This window comes from Trichechus manatus, unplaced genomic scaffold, assembly GCF_000243295.1.
Source record: "Trichechus manatus latirostris isolate Lorelei unplaced genomic scaffold, TriManLat1.0 scaffold00005, whole genome shotgun sequence".
Taxonomy (NCBI): domain Eukaryota; kingdom Metazoa; phylum Chordata; class Mammalia; order Sirenia; family Trichechidae; genus Trichechus; species Trichechus manatus.
Window position 1 is genome coordinate 34122308 of NW_004443941.1, and position 21315 is coordinate 34143622.

The 21315-nt window shown below is 38.0% G+C and overlaps 1 protein-coding gene across 15 annotated transcripts in view; it reads right to left on the reverse strand.

Moving 5' to 3' along the window:
- Positions 1-15952: 15952 nt before the first annotated feature.
- The window catches only part of BIRC6 (baculoviral IAP repeat containing 6), a 364754-nt gene continuing 359391 nt past the window's right edge, over positions 15953-21315 (reverse strand). For 14 of the 15 annotated variants that reach the window (XM_023736211.1, XM_023736223.1, XM_023736213.1 and 11 more), the window contains 2 exons: positions 20003-20137; positions 16603-17111 (listed from right to left, as the gene is read on the reverse strand). In XM_023736211.1, coding sequence (XP_023591979.1) covers positions 16929-17111; positions 20003-20137 — 318 coding nt within the window. In that variant the 3' untranslated portion in view covers positions 16603-16928. Of the gene's footprint in view, positions 17112-20002; positions 20138-21315 lie in introns of all 15 variants that reach the window. The other variant, XM_004369572.1, reaches the window with a different exon arrangement.

Below are 21315 nucleotides of genomic sequence, written 5' to 3' on the forward strand. Positions count from 1 at the left end.
TTATATATGTCATCCCATTGCCTTCTTGCCTGTGTGGTTTCTGCTGAGAAGTCTGAGCTTATTCTTATTGAGTCTCCTTTGTAGATGACTTTTCATTTATCCCTCACCGCTCTTAAAATTCTCTCTTTATCTTTGGTTTTGGAAAGTTTGATTATAATATATCTTGGTGACTTTTTTTGGGATCTACTTTATGTGGGGTTGGATGAGCATCTTTGATACATATCTTTTCATCTTTCACGATATCAGGGAAGTTTTCTACCAACAAATCTTCAACAATTCTCTCTGTATTTACTGTTATTCCACCCGTTCTGGTACTCCAGTCACTCCTAGGTTATTCCTCTTGATAGAATCCCACATAATTCTTAGGGTTTCTTCATTCTTTTAAATGATTTTATCTGATTTTTCCTCAAATAAGTTGGTGTCAATTGTTTTATCTTCAGTCTCACTAATTCTGACTTCCATTGCCTCAATTCTGCTCCTATGACTTTCTGTTGAGTTGTCTAATTCTGAAAGTTTATTGTTAATTGTCTGGATTTCTAATTGCTGTCTCTCTATGAATTCTTGCAGCCCGTTAAACTTGTCATTATGCTCTTCTCTAATCTTTTTAATCTCCTCTATTACGTGTTCTCAATTTTGATTAATTTCCTTCCTAATCTCTTGAATAGTTCTCTGTATTAATCTTTTGTATTCGGCCTCCGGTAATTCCAAGAAATTTTCCTCCTCTGGAAAATTTTTATATTCTTTATTTTGGGAGCTTGCTGAAGCTATCATGGACTGCCTCTTTATGTGATTTGATATTGACTGTTGTCTCTGAGAAATCAATGAGTTATTATATTTATATATTTTATGTTTGCTTACTGTCTTCTAGCTTCTTGTTTTGCTTTGTTTTGATAGGCCCCAATAGGCTGCTTGTGTGAACTAGCCCAGTCACCAGCACCCTTGTAGCTCCAATGTCCTGCCCCCAGGTGGCCAGAACTGCCACTGAGTATGTGAGCCCAGGATTCTGCCCACTCCTATATGAAATCAACTCAGGTGTACAGGTAGTCGGTCACCAAGTGTGTGGTGCAAGCTCTCACCTACAGTCCTAGACAGGCATGGGTGATTGGTGTAGGCACAGGCATCCAGTTGCAGCTGTGGGTCACATGCTGAGCAAGGTAGGGGGCCGACAGCCACCCCCGAGTGGCTGGGAGGTGAGCGTGTCCCTGTTTCCTAGAGCGCTTAGGTGGATGGGTTTTGCTGCCGGACTATGAGCACCCAGTGCTGTTGGCCGTAAAGACTGGGAGGCACTTATTCTTGGGCCATTCTTGCAGGCAGCTAGGTGGTGTAAGCAGAGCCACCAGTCCTCAGGCCCCTGATGTGAGTAGGTGAAGACCCTGCTTAATGAGCAGAGCAGTGTCAAATGTCACAGACCTGCCACTTCACAGCTGAAACAGTTGAAGATAAATTTCTGGTATATACCCTGTTGTACTGTGGTAGTGAGGGCCTACACTGTTGAAATGGGCCCACACAAGTCTATGCAGGGGGAAAGGCACTCAAAGTCTGTGGATCCTTTATGCCTATGCCTAGGCAAAGGAGCTGTGCCTACCCTGAGTTTGTGGCTTAGGGCAGCTGGCAGATTATTTTTTCCCCTGTCTGTTAATTTGTTCACTCTCCAAGTCCAGGAGTATGGCTCAGGGCAAGTGAAGGGTCCTACTTCTGGCCCAGGGGACTTGGCAATCGCTGAAGCTGTTCCGGAACCCAGTGCAGAGCAGGGAGCGGGGAGGTAAATGGGAGAGAGGTTTATCCCTAAGCGGGTGTTTATGATCCATGTGGTAGGCCGGACGCAAGTACTTATCCTTTGCCAATCAAGGGCTGCTTCTCACTGGTCCTGGATGGCCAAGTAGACTCTCTGGTGCTGGTTCTCTCCTGGTACAGAAAACGCACCTCCCGAGCACCACTCCTTGCCTGCCTCGCCAGTCACCCCCGAGCTGATCAGGCCTGAAGGGCTCAGGCTTTCGCCGGATCAGGACTGGCAACTCCTCGCTGCTTCGGAACTGTCTCTCCCTCCCCCTGCCAGTCAGTCCGGTACCTGAACTTTGACTTTGACGTTCAGGGCTCCTAGATGTCATATATAATCGATTCACTTGTTTTTTCAGGTCTTTGTTGTAAGAGGGAACACTGGAAGCATCTGACTACCCAGGCATCTTGCTTCCACCCCCCTCCATTTCCAACTTTCGCACTCCAATCACCAGTAATTATTGGAGCATCTTGATTGCATGTTTGATTAATTTCAGGCTGCAGAAGTTGGTAAAAATCTTCAATCTTTGGTCTTAGTTGTTGGTGTGTAAATTTGAATAATAGTGGTATTAACTGGTCTTGCACGTAGGCGTATGGATAGTATCCTATCATTGACAGTGTTGTACTTCAGGATAGATCTTGAAATGTTCTTTTTGACAGTGAATGCAACACCATTCCTCTTCAATTTGTCATTCCCGGCATAGTAGACCATATGATTGTCCATTGTACCAGCCCATTTCAGCTCACTAATGCATTCCATTTCATTTTTGATGACTTCCAGTTTTCTAGATTCATACTTCATACATTCCAAGTTCTGATTATTAATGGATGTTTGTAGCTGTTTCTTCTCATTTTGAATCATGCCACATAAGCAAATGAAGGTCCTGAAAGCATGACTCCATCCTAGTCATTAAAGTCGATTCTACTTTGAGGAGTCAGGTCTTCCCCATTTGTATTTTGAGTGCCTTCCAACCTGAGGGGGGTCATCATCTGGCACTATATCAGACAACGTTCTGCTCTTATTCATAAGGGTTTCACTGGCCAAATTTTTTCAGAAGTAGACCGCCAGGATCTTCCTAATCTGTCTTAGTCTGGAAGCTCCACTGAAACTTGTCCACCAAGAGTGACCTGCTAGTATTTGAAATACCAGTGGCAAAGCTTTCAGTATTACGGCAACATGCAAGCCACCACAGTAGGACAAACAGACACATGGTGAATATAACAACTATCTACCTCAATTCCACCTTATAGAACATCAGACCTTTCTGTGAAAATTTTTAAAGTTGGCTGAAAGGCAAAAAAGAAGGAAAGTTTTCTTTTTTCTAAACAGGTACAATTGACATGCAATAAACTGCACATATTTAGATTGTACAATTTGATGTTTTGATATATTATATGGTTGTGAAATCATCACAAAAATCAAGATAATGAACATACCCAACACACAAAAGTTTCATTCTGATTCTTTTGTTCCAGTTCTCCTCATTCCTCCCAACCACTGATTTGCTTTCTGTCACTATTGATTAGTTTGTATTTTCTAGAATTTTATATAATTGGAATCATAAAGTATATACTCTTTTTTTGTCTGGCTTCGTCTGGTCAGCATAATTATTTTAAGATTCCTTCATATTGTTGCATATACAGATAGTTCATTTCTTTTCATTGCTGAGTAGAATACCACTCTATGGATAAACTACAGTTTGTTTAGCCATTCACCTGTTGACAGACTTATTTTTTGGTTTGGGGGCTATTACAAAGAAAGCTTCTATGAACATTAGTATACTAGTCTTTGTGTGGACATATGCTTTCATTTCTCTTGGGAAAATAAGGAGGGCATGACTGGATCATATGGTAGGTGTATGTTTAACTTTTAAGACACTGCCAAGCTTCTTTCCAAAGAGGATGTACCATTTTACATTCTCATCAGCAAAGTTTAAGGGCCACAGTTCCTTCACACCCTTCCCAACACTTGGCATGGCCACATTTTTAAATTTTAACCATTCTAATAGGTGTGTAAGGAGCCCTGGTGATGCAACGGTTAAGCACTCGGCTGTTAACCAAAAGGTAGGTGGTTTGAACCTACCAGCCTCTCCGTGGGAGAAAGACATGGCAGTCTACTTCTGTAAAGATTGGAAATCCTGTGGGGTAGTTCTATTCTGTCCTATAGGGTCACTATAGGAATCAACTCGATGGCAATGGGTTTGATTTTTTTTAATAGGTGTATAACAATCTCTCATAGTTTTAATTTTCATTTCCCTAAGGAGTAACGAAGTTGAACATCTTCTCATGTTCATCTTTTTTGGTGAAGTGTCTGTTCAAATCCTCTGCCCATTTAAAAAAATTTTTTCTTTTTCTGAACTTTGAGAGTTCTTTATATATTCTGGATAAAAGTCTTTTTATTAGATAAATGCTTTGCAAAGATTTTTCTCCTATTCTTCAGTTTGTCTTTTCATTCTCTTAGAAGTGTCTTCTAAACAGCAGGAGTTTGTAATTTTTATAATGTCCAATTTATTGACTTGTTATTTTATGGATCATGGTTTGGGTGTCATATATAAGAAATCTTTGCCTAACCCAGGTGTCTTAGTCATCTAGTGCTGCTATAACAGAAATACCACAAGTGGATGGCTTTAACAAATAGAATTTTATTCTCTCACATTCCAGTAGGCCACAAGCCCAAATTCAAGGCATCAGCTCCAGGAGAAGGCTTTCTGTCTCTGTCAGCTCTGGAGAAAGTTCCTTGTGATGTGTCAGTCTTTCTTTGGTCCGGGAGCATCCCAGTGCAGGAATCTCAGGTCCAAAGGATGCACTCTGCTCCTGGTACTGCTTTCTTGGTGGTATGAGATTCCCGTGTGTCTCTGCTCACTTCCCTCTTATATCTCAGAAGAGAATGGCTTAAGACACTATCCAATCTTGTCTACCTCATCAGTATAACCGCTGCTAATCCATCTTATTAGATCATAGTGATTGAATTTACAACACATAAGGAAATCACATCAGATTAAAAAAATGTACACAATCATACATTACTGGGAATCATGACCCAGCCAAGTTGACAGATATTTTTGGGGGACATAATTCAATCAATGACACCGAGGTTACAAATATTTTTTCTGACTTCTTCATCTAGGAGTAGTATGGTTTTACAATTTACATGTAAGTTCATGATCCACTTTGAGTTAATTTCTGTATATGGTGCAAGGTATAAATCAAAGCTTTGCATATATATTTTCAATTGCTTCAGCATTGTTGTTTGTAAGGACTTTTTTTCCCCCATTGAATTGCCTTTGCACCTTTGTAAAAAATCAGTCGTCTATATATGTGTGGGACTATTTCTGGAGTTTCTATTTTGTTCCATTGGTATATTTGTCTATCTTTGTGCCAATACCACACTGTTTTGATTACTGTAGCTTTATATTAAGTCTTGAAATCAGATAGTGTGTGTTCTACAAATTTATTGTTCTTTTTCAAGTTGTTATGGCTGTTTTAGATTTGGCTATTATAGAAATTTTTATCCTACTTGGAATTTGATGAGCTTTTTGGACTTGTAGGTTCATGTCCTTTGTCTGATTTGGAAAATTTTATGCCATTATTTCTTAAAATATTCTTTCTGTCCTTTTCTCTCTCTTGTCTCCTTCTGGGATCCCCATGATGTGTATGTTGGTTTACTTGATATCCCATAATTCCATTAAACTGTGCTCAGCAGTCTTGTGCCTTCTCCCTTGTTTCTCTTCAGACTCCATCCTTTCAATTACCTTATCCTCAAGTTCACTGATTCTTTTTTCTGACTGTTTAAATCTATTGTTAAATCCTTTCTATGAGTTTCTCATTTCTGTTAATGTCTCTTCAAGTTCCAGTATTTCTGTTTAGTTTCTTTTTATAGTGTCTGTTTCTTTAAATTCTCGTTTTGTTCATGCATCATTTTCCTGATTTCCTTTAGTTCTTTGAGTTTTTAAAATACTTTTAAGTTATATTCTTCCAATCTTTTCATTACCTGGGCTCCCATAAATATGATTTCTCTCCTTTCATCTTGTTCCCTTGGATGGGCTGTTATTTTCAGTTTCTTTATGTGTCTTGTTATTTTTTGTTGGAAGCAAGACATTAGAATTTTACCAGGTGTTAGCTTTCTGAGGTCTCCCATATATTCGATGTTTTTGACAGCCTAATTTCTGCAAGAAGTTCTTAAGACAGGCAGAGCCTTAGATTTTGCTTGCTGCTCCCTCTCCCTCTCTGTGAAAATTCCATTTCAGTCCAGACCAAGCTTTCCATCTTTCAGTGGCTCCCAAAAAGAATAGAGAACACATACTAATTAATCTATCCTCTAGTGGTTGCAGCCTTCAGTCTTTGGTTATTACACCCTCTCCTGCTATGTGAACACCGTATTTCTATTGAGACCAAATTTTCAGTTCTTTCGTGGCTCCAAACTGGTCAGAAATTTCACACTGAATGAACTGCCGTCCAGTGGGTACAACCCTTGGACACTGCTCCAAGTGGGTACAAGACCTTGTACCCTCCAGTGGGTACAAGACCTTGGACACTGCTCCCTCCCCTGCTCTGTGAGGGACCACTTTTCTCAGATGTGTAGATTAGGGCCCTTCCTTATACTCAGGACAGCCATGGGTCAACTGGGACTGTAGCAGCTGTCTGTCCACCATGCCAGAAGAGAGAGGGGTGGGCATACACTGAACAGACAAGGGAGATCTGTCCTGTTTATTTTCGAGGCAGAGCTCAGGGCATTTCCCTGTGCACAGGTGAGCCATGTGTTGGCATTGCTGCAGCCATCCACAGCAGCTGACCATTTGCTGCACTGGGGGTGGGAGGCGCAGGGACAGTGGAAGACTTATCTTTCCTATTATATGAAACTCATTATTGACTTGGTTCCATCTGCAGCTCCTTGCTGCTGTCCTCTGCTCACTGATTCAGAGACCCACATGACCAAGCACAGATTTCTCATTTTGTTTCTTGGTGTATGTGTGGGGAGGGTTGGGAACCTAGACCTGCTCACACTGCCATCTTTCTAGAATTCCTGTAGGAATTTTTGAATAAGTTCTTTAATTTCTACAACAAAGTCTGCTGGGGTTTGAATAAGGGGTTGCATTGAATCTCTAGATCATTTTGGGGAGAATATTATCACATGTAATAAATCTCTATTGTTAATGGAAAGCAACCAGCATTTTTCTACTAGTTAACTAATTATGGATTATTATTATTTTCTTGTTCTCATATTACAAACATCTTGCAACACTTTTAATCCAGCAAGTCTAGAACTTTTATGCAATGAAGGAGAATATTCTGATTGCATTTCCAGAATTCAAGAGGAGTCCATGTCCAGAACTTTTGGACACTTCCATACCAAATCCTGACTTAATGTTGCTTGTTTATGATTCTTATATTAAAAATAAAATGGGGCTATGCAAGACTTGATATACAATAAGTAGTCCACTCAGTCTTGTAAAATCTACTTCCTTAGCAGAAGCTAAGTTGTTTTAATAACTGAACTATGATCCTCTCTAGTATATATCAAATTGTTAAAATAAAAGAGTGGATACATAAACTAATAGCTGGTAGCTTTCAGAAAAATTCGCTTCTTTAAAATACTTTAAAAATGCTTTAAGCTTCATTGAGTACTCTTTAAAAATGATCAACAAATATATTACTTGGTATCTAAAATAATTGCTAACATATAATCACAGCAAAAAAGATACTATAGAAACTAGTATACTATATTGTAAACAGTATAGAAATAGTTACAAAATCATCATGAAAAATAGATTGTTCTGACCAAAAGTCCTTATACAAGGGCCTCATATAAAACGACAAAAATAATAATAGCAAATCCATGGAGAAGGTTAAGGATTCCATCATCAGTATACAAAATCTGACCTGAAAATTTAGAAAAGAAACTCTGGGAGGACCAAGTTGTAAGATCCATGAGGATAAGCTGTGCCAAACCTGAATGGCCATCTGGTAACACCAGATAAAAGCTCCAAGGACACTAGATAAAATTCTCTATTAAAAAAACTCATTCCAGGAAGGACAAATTGGCTATAATATTAAACACTTATGGGAAAAGTTTTCTAGGATAACAGGAGATGTGGGAGTTCATGTCTCATCTATAACTAAATTAACCTAAAAAATGGGGCATGGACTGAAACTATGCCTAAAGGATCCTTTGGGCATCTCCAAACGGATTTTATACGCGCTTCTTTCTATGTTTTATGAATGTGTATTAGTAAGTTTATTTTCTAGATGGGTTGAAATGTTAACCTGTTGAAAAGTGACAACACTCACAAGGGCTAAGAAAACGCTATTAGATTTTGTGTTACCTACATTCTGATTTATCAATCCAGTGACATGGGACACATTTAACTGGAACGAATTTTAATGATGCAAGCAAGGCTTTGTCCCTTACTCAGAAATCTTTATGTCTTCACCACTCCCAATCCTCTGGAAAAATGAAAGGAACTTTTAGCAGAACTGGAAAATTATACCTATTAGAGATCCTAAACTGAGGCTCTCCAGAAAGACTCCAGAAGCCCATGGTCCACAGAAGTTCACTGCTAACCCAAGAGCTTCAGAGCAAGCTGATGATCACACAAAGTAGATATCTTCTGCCCAAGACCATCAGAAAAAGATTCTTCTATAGGTCTCACTATCTTTAGTATACCATTGTTCATTATCATTTTGATCATACTCATATTCACTGGTTTAAAGTTATGACTTTTGATTGAGCCTATTGTATTCACATAACTGAAGAATAATAACTTGCCTAACCTTTCCTAGAGACAATCTATAATTCAGTTCTCTCAAGCTATTGCTAGTACAGCCAGTTTGAAAAATATGCCAGTAATGATAATTTTGCATACAATATATGAATGTAAAAAAAAAAAAAACCTTATGCCAAAAAAGGCAATGTAATTATTCTTAGGCTTTAACTATTTGTTGTAACTTCAACCAGAGACAATATATTTATAGCTCCACAAAGGTTGATCACATCTCTTGTATTGTTCCCGAGTCCTTTCTCCTATGTGAAAATCAGGTTCTTCAATATCAACCCCAAACTAAGGTTAATTGTTCTGTAGGACTATTAGGCCATTCCAAGAGTATGAGTCCCCAATATCCTCCATGGATCGTATCTCTTTACAAAGATTCCAAAGGGAAAAAAACATTTCTGAGGAAAAACTTTGAGGATAGTGTCCCAACTCACAGTAGTTAGACAATTTGAGATGGTCATCAAAAATTTGTTTCTTCACATTGGCTAATGTAGTAAATAGAAGAGCCCAATTACTGGGGGCACACTCAGAAAAAGCTTATATTTCTTATCCCAAGTACTTACGGATAAGAGAATAGCCTTAGATTTTCTTTTGGCCAATCAGGTAGGAATCTGTGGCATTGTTAGCACTTCATATTGTACCTGCATTTATACTACAGGTGAGGTAAAACAATCTATAGCTAAGCTAAAAGAAAAACCAAACTGGTTATCTAAGGTGGACATAGGGAATCATTAGGACTTTTTTGTTTGTTTTTTTTAATCAGACCTGGGAAATCATGGTCATAATTCCAAGTTTCTTCCAGTCCTTCTCATGATTCTAGGTATACTTTTTTATTTCAATTTGTTTGATTCTCTTGCCCAGAGTATCTAGTGCTTTCTTGTAGCCACTGTCCTCACAGATTATTCAACAAATGATTTAAGACAAAAACCAGAATGAATCATGCAAGTTGATGCACAAACTGAAAATCATCTCTCACAAGCAAAATCTTATTTTTAAGATGAATCAACAGAGTGGTAAAAATCTGGACAATCCTTGATGGTCATTCCTGAAGCTTTGACTGAATGAGGATAAATGGGGGGACTGAAAATAAAAAAGTTCCCACAAGCTTAAGAAAAGATTGATTGTACTCATGGTAACAAGTATCCACCAGAACTGGTTTTAAACCTGTTCAATCAACCAACAATTTGCCACAGTGAACACATTTTTGTAAATCAATCAGTGTCAGCCTCTTGTTTCTGAATATCAGCCAGTCAGCCAATAAACATGAATCTGAGTGCCAGTCAATCAAAAACAGCCTCACACAGGTAACCACATTTACAGGTTTTGTCAAACTTTTATGCCTCTGAAAGTCTACCAATAATTTTCCCTTATTACACATGAGTCACCATGAGTCGGAATTGACTCAACAGCAGCTAACAACATAGTAAGCAATAAATTCTGTTCTTTTTTTTTTAATCCCAGGTATGGAATAATGACCTCATCATCCTTTGAAATATATTAAGACATATCAGGCTGGATGTTGTGATGGAGACGCAATATGTCCTTCTTCTCTACTGGTGGTATGCGGAGTAGGATATACTGATGAGACCCCACAGACAGAACTGGGGTATGTGGGAGGGTGTTAGGAGAGCGTGTGCCTAGGTTTCATGCCTGCTTGTAGCCAAAAGAAGAGGAGCCCCTTTATTCCCATGGATGACAGTCGCAGAAGGTAACAGAAGAGGAAAACTATTGTTTGAAAGTGTACAGGGTGATTTCAGCACAAAAGAGAAAAGAAAAAAAATCAAGTTATAAGATCCATCTGTGGGTGACCTGGTTCCAAGAATACAGTGACAATTTATAACAGTGCTAGCAATGTGCTAAGTGCTTTTCATCCATTCTGTTATTTAATACTACAATCTTAAGAAGTTGCTAGTATTATCCCATTTTAAAGGTAAAGAAACTAAGGCTTCTGGTAAATAAATGAGTGACAGAGCTGGGACTCAAACAGGTCAGACACCAAGGTCTTTGCTCTGCCCTCTGCTCTATATCAGACATCCTCAAAGTCCAGAGATCACCTATGACACTTGTTAGAAATGCATATTCCTGGGCCCACTGATTCTAATAAGTATTTGTTCATTAGGCCCAGAAATCTGCATCTTAAAGAGTTCTTCAGATGATCATCACATACTCAGCAGCTTGAAACCACAGGTATCAACCCTGTTGCCTCCTCAACAGGTTCAATCTCCATATGAAATGTTGAACATTCAGGCAAATCCTATGCCTTCGACTCCACAGGGTTATGTGCAAAGCAATTACTTCATAAATATCATTACAAATACTTCAAATGTGGCTAATGTCCTAGAGTATATGTAAATGAAAACATTGTTACTACAATGACAGTTCAGTTTGTTCCAGATTCTGAACAAAATTTCCAACAGAAGATGAGCAGTGTGTCAGTGTTATTCAACAAACATTTATTAAATGGCAGTTATCCTGTCTACCCTGGTACACCTCGAGTCCTGGTGGTGCAGCGGTTAAGAGCTATGGCGTGCTATGGCTGCTAACCAAAAAGTTGGCAGTTCAAATCCACCAGCTGCTCCTTGGAAACCCTATGGAGCAGTCCCTGCATTTTCTTCCTAAGAATTTTATGGTTTTAGTTTGCACATTTAGGTCCTTAATCCATTTTGAATTTGTGTATGGTGTGAGGCATGGATCCTGTTTCATTTTTCTGCATGTGGAAGTCCAATTTTCCCAGCACCATTTATTGAAGAGATTTTTCTTTCCCCATCAAATAGACTTAGCACAATTGTCAAAAATCAGTTGACCACAGACGTGTGGGTTTATTTCTGGACTCTCAATTCTATTCGATTGGCCTGTGTGTCTATTGCTATACCAGTACCAGGCTGTTTGGTGAAGCAGTCTCCTCTGGATGTTCTCAAGATAAGTTATTGTGAGGGTTTAGAATGCACTAGACTGGATAATTTTAAGGCTCAGTATTGTTATTTTTTCATTAAGATTTATTATTGGAAAGAATTCAGCTCATTATATTGTTTTGATTTCTAGGTGGGCTGAGAAAAAGACAGATTTCTCTCAAGCTATACTTTTCCAAATGTTGACAATTGCAGAAGGACATTATTAGAGTTGTCTGGATTGCTAGTGAAGGAAGTAAACTTGTATGGGCCCTGGTGTTATACAGTTTCTGTCCTCCCAGTGGTCCATGCCATGATACTTGAGGTAGTCTCTAAGAATCCTCATTAACTTCTTCCTCAACCTGTTTCTTGGGAATCAAGAGAGGTTTGCTTGAGTGTAAAGTTAAACAGTAGGGATAAAAGAACATTTCTGGAAATAAGCAAGTATAATCCTCATTCTTGGGCAGATCCTCAGAAACCAGTTCTTAGAAAGAGGCTTTGAATTTATATGAAGGAGAATCAAAGGAGACCCAGGATTAAGTAGGTAAAGATCTCAGTGAGCAGATACAGACTGGGAAGCATGATGAATCCTGGCTGTCCATGACAGAAGATGAGGGTAAGATGGGGTCATTCGCTGAAATCAAGGGGGTGGGAGTCAACTGGATGGAGGGATAGTGGCCACAGATGTGACTTGGCCCTGGGAGCAAAGGCCAGGGAAGTGGGGAGGCTTAGGGTCCTGGGGACCCCATGTGGCAGCAGTGCTTAGTGTACACCAGGGCAGCCTGCAGCTGACACGACTGGATTGGGAAGTCCCTCCCTGGAGAAATGAGAACTGAGTAAAACTGAAAACACAATCAAAACGGTGGCCTGGTGCAGTCTCTTCCTGCATAGAAAAACATAGCTGGTGCAAGCTGAGAAGGGGTACATATGAAGGAAGCAGAGTAAAGCAAACAAAAACAGCCTTCAGTGAAGCCCATGGGAGCATTACAGGGTCACTTCCAGGAGCTGAAGGAGCAGGAGAGGGCCAGAGGAGTCCTCTTGCATTCAGGAAGTGGATAGGCTCAGAGGGTACAGGTCAGCTCCTTCAGCTTGAAGCATCAGGAGTAGAAGCTGAGAGAAGGGTGGATAGTTGCTAGAAACTGGGCATATTTTGAAGAGGAAAGAGTAGACAGGGTGGAGCTTCCTTTCAACCTGGCTTGCATCTTCCATCTCGAGTGTGTGGCCCAAGCCTGTTCCACTTCATTTCCTAACAAATTAACAGGAACACCAGAATAATCCCAGTTAGAAAACATGATTCTTTTGTTTTTCCGTAAGGAAGCTCTTTTGAAGAACACAAAAGCAATTAATATTACAAAGGAAATGATCAATAGATCTCATAATTTAAAAATCTATGAGAAAAATGAAAATGAAAGGGCCATATGGAAAAATATGTTAAAAATTAATATTTTTATTATAGTAGCTCATACATATTAAAATACCCTATGGCCATAACAACAAAATATGTGGAAAAGGTATAAATCAATGATTAACAGAGGTAGAATTCAAATGGCTAATAAACATAAACAGTGTTAATTTTATTATTGAAAAAATATATCAAAACATGTTTGATAATGATAGGTAAAAATGCCAGATTAAAAAATTATAATGCTGGCCAGGGTATGGCAACAATGATTGATACTGGAAGTGTCAATCAGTACAACAACTCTGGAAAGCAATTAGTCATTATGTATCAAACCTTTGACCTAGTTCTTCTACCTCTAGGATTTATCATAAAAGAATCATCAAAGACATAGGCTATGTTCATCAGAGCATTATTTATAGTTAGAAAAACAGAAACAATCAGAATGTCCAAGAGTATGGGATTAGTCAAGTACATCCATATTATGCAGTCATTAATTTTTTTTAATGATAAAATAGAAATGGGCATAATATAGTAAGTTAAACTGATAAAATTATATATACATTATACCAATAGAAAATAGAAGTACAGAAAAGACTAAAGATACCAAAAAATTAAGTAATTTTAAATTCTATATTTTTCTGTATTTTCCCAATTTTCCAGTGAGCTATACAGCATAACTACCATAATAAAAAATTAAATATTATTGAAACAAAAAAAACCTGAGGACCTGCCACGCTCTGACCATCTTCCACAAAATGGAAGCGGCAGTGCAGTAGCTCGGAGTCCATCTAGCCCCCTTCAAGGTCTGCAATCGGATCTGTTCCCCCCGCCTAGGTTGACCCAGTGGGCCTGTCTGTTTTCCAAGTCTTAGAATATTTTCGTCTAACCATTCTCATTACCTCCCAAGATTTGAACCTTGTATTTTAACAAATTGACCCTATGCAAGGACATACCACAGTATTAAGTTTTAACTGTGAAAAAGAATACAGTATGGTCAAACAATGCAACTATACAAATATATCTGAATAATTAGCTTTTGAAGAATAAATGACCAGTTAGTAATGTCTGACGAGGGGCCAACCTCAATTATTTGGCACAGTGCTACTCAAATTGTGGTCCCCAGACTGCAATTAGCTAAGTGTAGAAGAGTAAGAGTAAGCAATTTGACACTGCTGCAACACTTTTATTGTATTTTATAAAGCTTTGGTTTCTAATGGAGGGTTGGGGGCAAAACCTTGGTCCTTCACCTCAGACAATTTAGACACACTAACTAGAACATCTCATTTCAGACCATCCTATCCTACATAAGCCAACTTATGAGACATCAAAGAAAAAGAAATGCTTATATTACTTTCTATATTTGTCTAATGACTTTCGAGATACTGGTCTTAATCCTAGGATAGTATGTAAGCAGTTTAATTTTGTACTTTTCTTTAAGGTAACAACTTTACAGTGTAGTTTTATGAGTTGACCAATTTGCTTTACTAGTTTCTGCATTTCTTCAAATTCCCCACATGCTTAGACCCAGGTTATCCTATGTATGTCGGCTGAGCTTTGCTTCATCCTCCTCCAAGGCATTCACACTTACCGTTCTCCCCTGGCTCCTCAGCCTGTAAACACGCTGAAGTAATTCTCATACCAACATATATTTTCCAACAAGTCCTGTCAATTGCCTCTTCCCTTCCATCCGTTTCATTGTCCTAATTTATGATCTACCATTTGGATTCTCGAGTGGGGCTCGTAAGTGATCTCCTTGCCTCCCAACAGTTGGCAGAATGATTTTCCTTAAACAACGTGATCACATTGCTTCCCTAATTAAAGCTACTCAAGTCCTCTCCATCACTGAAAAGATAATGTCAAAGTTCCTTAACAGCATAAACAAGGTCTTCCATGACCTGACCCCCCCATCTTTCCAACACCATAGCTGCTATCCCATTGGGTTACCCCCACTCTGTCCTTGACATCAAATAATATCTAACACAGTGCCTTTAACCTGAGCTTTGGTTTTGCTTTTCTTGTGTCTAGAATTACGTCTTTCTGCCTGGCAAACTTCTTTCTTCTCATCCTTTGAGACTCAGAATGTCTTCCTTTAGGAAGCCTTTCCTGACCATATCACCTCAGTGCCCATCAACATTTTGTCTGGGACAAGGGTCCCTCCTTGGTGCCCCCAGTGGTACCCTGTAAATAACTTTATCAGAATACTTACCATATTGCATGGACATTATGTTTCCATGTCTGTCATTCATTCCTTGACTGTAGAAACCTGGACCTAGTACAAAATGAGTGCTCAAATGTTTGCTGGGACGAAATCTGGATCCCAGATAGAACTATTTTAATGTAATCAGTTTCAAATCTAGATTTTTAGGCCTTGTTTTTTAGAAAACATGAATTGGACCTTATAGTATTGGTATTGTCACTGCCCTTTTATAAAGCTTTCTGAAGACTAATGCTGGTGGTAGTGTGTGTGTGTGTGTGTGTGTGTGTGTGTGTGTGTGTGTGTGTGTGAGGAAACCAGTCCAACTTTAATGATTTAAAAAAAAAAAATTGAGAATTGGGAGGCAAACATTACCCTATCATCCATCACTGATGGGACTCTGACAGACCAAAAATAATCTGGAGAACTAATAACTGTCCTTTTACTTACTGCTGATAATTTTATGCTTAGATTTTAGCTAGCATATCTGTGGGTGATATACTGAGTTTGTTTCCTTCTCATAAATTAACTCTATCCCTCTTTTGTCATTCTTGGTGCAACACACTAACCACCAGAGCTAATGGTCCGTGTAACAGAATCTTTTCCTGGTCACATATTTTTTGTCCCTCTTTTATCCCATGCTCAAGGAACTCTGTAACTTGAACATGAGAGAGCGTCGGAGACTCCCAACTTCCCCTTTTTCTTCAGAGAGTGACTCACTGTTCACAATATTGCTTCTCCTTCAGATCAGCTCCAGATTCAGGGTTCCCACAGAGTACCCCTTAATAGAAATATTGTCATGAATCACAGTAGTTGTTCCCTTGTGGTAATTGATTTGGAAAAATATAATTTCCTCTCCCATTCTTGGTCTTGAAAGTCTCCAATTCTTTGTAGAAATAGAATTTCACACCATGGCAAAGTGTTTTTAGAAACAAGACATATTAATACACCTAAGTCTTTATTTATTTGGCTCTAGAAGAATTTGCATGAAAACGAGCCTATATGGCAGGTACAGAATGTACTGTAACAGCACCAGAGGGGTACATCCTCTCTGCTCTACAGAGTCTCAATGTTTAATACATACAAGTGACTTTAGTAATAAAACCAGATAGAAAAAAAGAGCCCTTTAGGGAAAAAAAAATCAGTTTAGTAACTTTTCAAATTGACCATTCCTTTTCATATAGTTAAATCAAGTAACAGATACATTCAGAGGCCCAAATGTTGGCATAGAATAAAATCACGTTCATTTATTTTTACTACAGTTTAGAATTAGAAGGTGTAAAATTAAATATGTTGAATGTAATAAATTCATCCATACAAGTGCAAGTCTCCAGCTATAATGCATTTTATGGCAGATTTATTACTTAAAAAATGTACCAGTAAATCAAAAAAGAGGGAGCATGTCCATTTAACTTTTATTGAAGTGTATGAAGGTCTTCAGAAATCAAATATGAGCATGAATATATGGCCAAACATAAAACCTATCAAATTCAGTGAAAAGTTGCTGATTTTAAATAGTAGCTGTAAGAATGACCAATATATATTCTTTGTTAACAACCCCTCATTCTACAGTTAAAAAAAAAAAAAACATTCAGTAAACATTCTTTCCTAAGGTAGCTTCCCTTATATATCAGTGATTTATCCATTTCTTTGTATACACAAATTTGTTGAACATACCAATCAGTGGTTCTCACAATTGAAAAATAAAAGCACAAAAAAGTTTACACTCTTGTACAGGTAAATAAAAGATCACCTTGAATTAAACTGGATCTCCTTAAGGGCACAGTATAGTTTCAGTTTCATTACCTAATACATAATTAGTTTCTTACATACAAATATTGACATATTTGGCTTGTGCTTCAAAGCCTTTGTGTCTATGAAGTCCATGTCAATGCAGCTCATAATTTGAAGTCACTGGAGAGTTCTTTACTGCTGCTGGGTTTGACCTGATCGTGCACTGGAGTTTCCTCAGCACCTGCTGTGGCAGTACTGCACATCTCTGAGGCTTCCTCGGCATCAGGGTCCAAGCCTTCAGGGCAGGGAAGTTTGAGCAGCTCTTCCCGGAGCTGAGCAGTGTGACGCTACACAGGGAAAAAAGATGCCTGCTGTTAGAGTGGTAAAATCTGGAATTTTAGCTCAAGATTATTTGACGAAGGAATTGGGTTTATAACAAAACCCAAAGCATTAGCCTACAAATATTTATTGCACACCCTATTGTCTAAGTCACTGTTACAGGCACTAGGTACAGCAGTGAACAAAACTGGCAAAAACTTCTAACCTCAAAATAATTGATGTTGCTTTCGAAAAGCCCTAAGTAACATGCCCCCTCTACCTCTTCCCCAAAAGAAAAACAGCATTACCAATGACTTATAGGACATCATTAATTTGATACATATACTCTTTTAAATTAAGGTAGTAACCCTTCAATTTCTCACACATGCTGCCTTGGTTAAAGCTGTTTTAACAGAAAGACAAGTTCATAAATGAAAATAAACTCATATAATGTCAATTTCTTATTTTAGTGAATGAAAACAAGTATTTATCAGGTATTATCTAGGAGCCCTGGTGGCACAGGGGTTAAGCACTCGGCTGCTAACCAAAAGGTCAGCGTTTCAACCCGCCAGCTGCTCCCAGGGAGAAAGATGTGGTAGTCTGCTTCTGTAAAGATTACAGCCTTGGAAATCCTATGGGGCAGTTCTACCCTATCCTACAGAGTCGAGAGTCGGAAGTGACTTGACAACAATGGTTTTTTTAGGTCCTATCTAAAATGTTTGCAAAATGTTTCACACTGTCTCAATCTGCACAACACTCAAATACTTTTATCATCAGTTTTTTAAATTGTTTTTTAAACAAACAAAAAAGATCAGGAGAGATTAGATAGCAGGTACTACCCCATACACACTGCCATTTTGGGAGGGATGTAGGGATGCTTACAGAGAGTAGTTGGTTGTCTACAAATGTTAAATTTTAGTTCATGATTTTCTGGTGGGAGAGAAATGACTTCAAGTATCACATGTAGGCTTTGAAATTTAGTCATATCCATAGCTGACTTTGAAAATTAACTAAGCAACATTTACAGAACAATTTTTATGTATGAGTCACTGTGTTAAGCACTGACAATATAAAAGCTATGAGTAGAATAAGGAAGACATTTCTGACCTCGTGCAGCCTAAATTCTGCTTGGATGTATAAAACATATAAACAGGAAAGACAACTACACACTGACAGCCACTTAAAAGATTTCAAAGTATATTTACATGCTGATAACTTAAAAACCCGTTTCTCTAGCTTCCACTGAGGGAAACAGGAGTAAACACTAACCAGAGAAAAACAAAGAAAAATCTGGTAATTGTGAGGATCCAGTTGAGGTAGAGAAGTACTATGACTTTACTGTGGATCCAAGTAAACATGTGCATACTTTTCTCAAGGAACACTCAGCAGCAAAGGTATCGTGAAGATGACATAAGTTTGTGTTGAGTTAGGGATGGAGAGTTCCAGTTCAGGGTGACTTAGAAACAAGAGGAAAGGAATTTGGGATACAAGCAAGACACTGACTAAAATAAAACCAAATAAACTGAACTTCAGCCACTGAGGTTTTGTGTAAGGGAAAGACATACCTAAACATATATGGAGAAGATCAATCTGGTTGTGCTCTATAGAAAGAATCGGAAGGGGGAGAACTGGTACGAGGAAGCTTGTCAAACAGACTAACCTATGGGAACAGAATAAAAATAAGGGGGAAGAAAAGGCAGGAAGGCACCCTCTTGTAAAGGCAGCACTAACAAGACCTAATTACTGGCCAAGCATAGCGAGTGAAGCAGGTTTAAATAAATATATATGAAGATTTTAGGATAGGGAAAGATGGTTTACTAAGTAAATAGAGCTAGAAAACTTGTTTGAGGGAAGATAAATGCTAATTTAAATCTTACTGAGGTAGTAACAGGTCATCCAAGTACAAAAATGTCAGTAATGTAGTTCAGGAGAAAACTAACAGCATACAATTGTTTGATGAGTCACTTTTAAAGAGTAAATGGCCAAAATCAGGGGTACAGATAACAATGAGAAACAGAAATAGAATAAAATAGCCAAGGGTCAAAAACTAACCCTTCAGATATATAATCATTCAGGAGAATAAAAAACACGCTGAAAGAATTAAAAGAAAGAGAAGAACCAGGATACTCTACAGAGCAAAGAGTAGTAGAAAAGACAAACATGAGGTAAATGTCATATTTTGAGGACGCAGCTCTTCCCCAGTCATATGCATGCAAAGGCATGCAAATATCACGGCTCAGGTCAAGCACATTTTAGTCCTCAAGATGACATCTTTGCTTTTGAACATTTTAAAGGGGTCTTTTGCAGCAGATTTGCCCTATGTAGTACGTCATTCGATCTCTTAACTGCTACTTCCATGGGCGTTGATTGTGGAGCCAAGTAAAATGAAATCCCTGACAACTTCAGTATTTTCTCCATTTATCATGATGTTGGAGCTCTGGTGGCACAGTGGTTAAAAGCTCGGCTGCTAACCAAAAGGCTGGCAGTTCAAATCCACCAGCTGCTCCTTGGAAACCTGATGGGGCAGTTCTGTTCTGTCCTACAGGATTGCTGAGTCGGAATCAACTTGATAGCAATGGGGTTGCTTTTGTTTGGTTATCACAATGTTGCTTATTGGTCCAGTTGTGAGGACTTTTGTTTTATCTTCAGGTGTAATCCATACTGAAGGTTGTAGTCTTTGATCTTCATCAGTAAATGCTTCAAGTAATTTTTAATTTTAGGAACTGTTAATTCGTCGTCAAAGGAATGTACCTTTTCCACAGACTTTTGGGTAGCAATTTAGGCCTCTGAACCTAAAATAAATTTTATGTTTCTTTGATTTTCTCCCCATTTACCTTGTGTTGGCCATGGCTGTGCCAGTGAATATACAACTCTTCGTTTAAAGCCACCAACAGGGCTAATATTAGGAAGTCTTACCCACCTTGAGAGCTGCTGCATGGTGAGACATAGTCCTGCCTACCCGCTTATCACTGCTGTATTGCTGGATGTCTGCAATCCACTCTTCACACTGGGCCATGATCTCAACTCTCTTCAAGTAAAAATGTTTGTGTATAACCTTAAGTAAAAAAGAAGCAATGGAAGAAAATTTGTTTAGGTTAGAATTTAAAAGACTAAGTATGTAATATCACGAAGGTAAAATTTAAAAGACACTGCAATGTTTTTCTGTCTATAATTATAAACTCTACTAAGTGTTACAAAATGAATTATTTAAAATGAGTAACCCAAAGCTTGCAAAGGAAGAAAATATCATGCTTAAAAGCACAAAAAATGCATGTTTGTATTTCCTATAATATTAGAGAAGTGATTTCTCAGGACTTTTCAAGGTAAAAGGTAAGCTTCTGCAAGAAACAAATACCCAACTTAGTCATTCAAATAACACTGATATGTAAATTCATTTAATAATAATAAAAAAGAATGCTCTTTTCACGTTTCTTCAGAGCTTCAGAAGCATATTCATTAACGCTATTCTGTGAAGAGAAGGTCTTCAGTTTTGATGCTGCAGAGCATTCACACATAACATCTGCTTAGTTATATTAAAGATCGACTTTCTGTCAGGTAAATATGCTAATATTTCCTGTAAAATGTTGAGTTTGTTACATAATTTAAGAAAGTGATGATTAAGGGAAACAATTTTAAGAAAGAAAAATGTGTTAGGACATAGTTAAAGCAAGGTGTGATGCTGAAGTAATTTGACATGACAACTGGAAAGGACAATAATATTTTAGGTAGATTACAGAGAGACAACGAATCACAGGAAACAAACCACGCTTCAGGATGTGAAATAAAAGCACTTTAAAGTATAAAGACAAGTTTTAGAAATTCAGTAAGTCCAACCTTTTCCTAAAGAAAAGAAAATGTGTTTTATTTAACATTTACACACATACATTAGTATAATGACAGAGTTTCTACTTGCAAGAAACCTTTAAGAAGTATCTTGACCTTCAACAAGGGTATTTTTTATGACGAACATTTTAGTAACTTATTTAGACAGTGAAGATAGTAAGTTAGAAATAAGGAATAAAATTGTTCCCAAATATAGTCAGCTACCTTTCAGAATGTAGGTTTTCAAATTCATCTGCAATACAATATCAGTGAGTTTTTAGGATTAACTCTAAAAACCATAGTAAGGTTTGGTTTACTATAGTAAAGTTAAATACACCACAGACAATCTAAATATAAAAGCAAGTATAATACTAACAAACTATATTCTATAATGTCTCTAATAAGTTACTT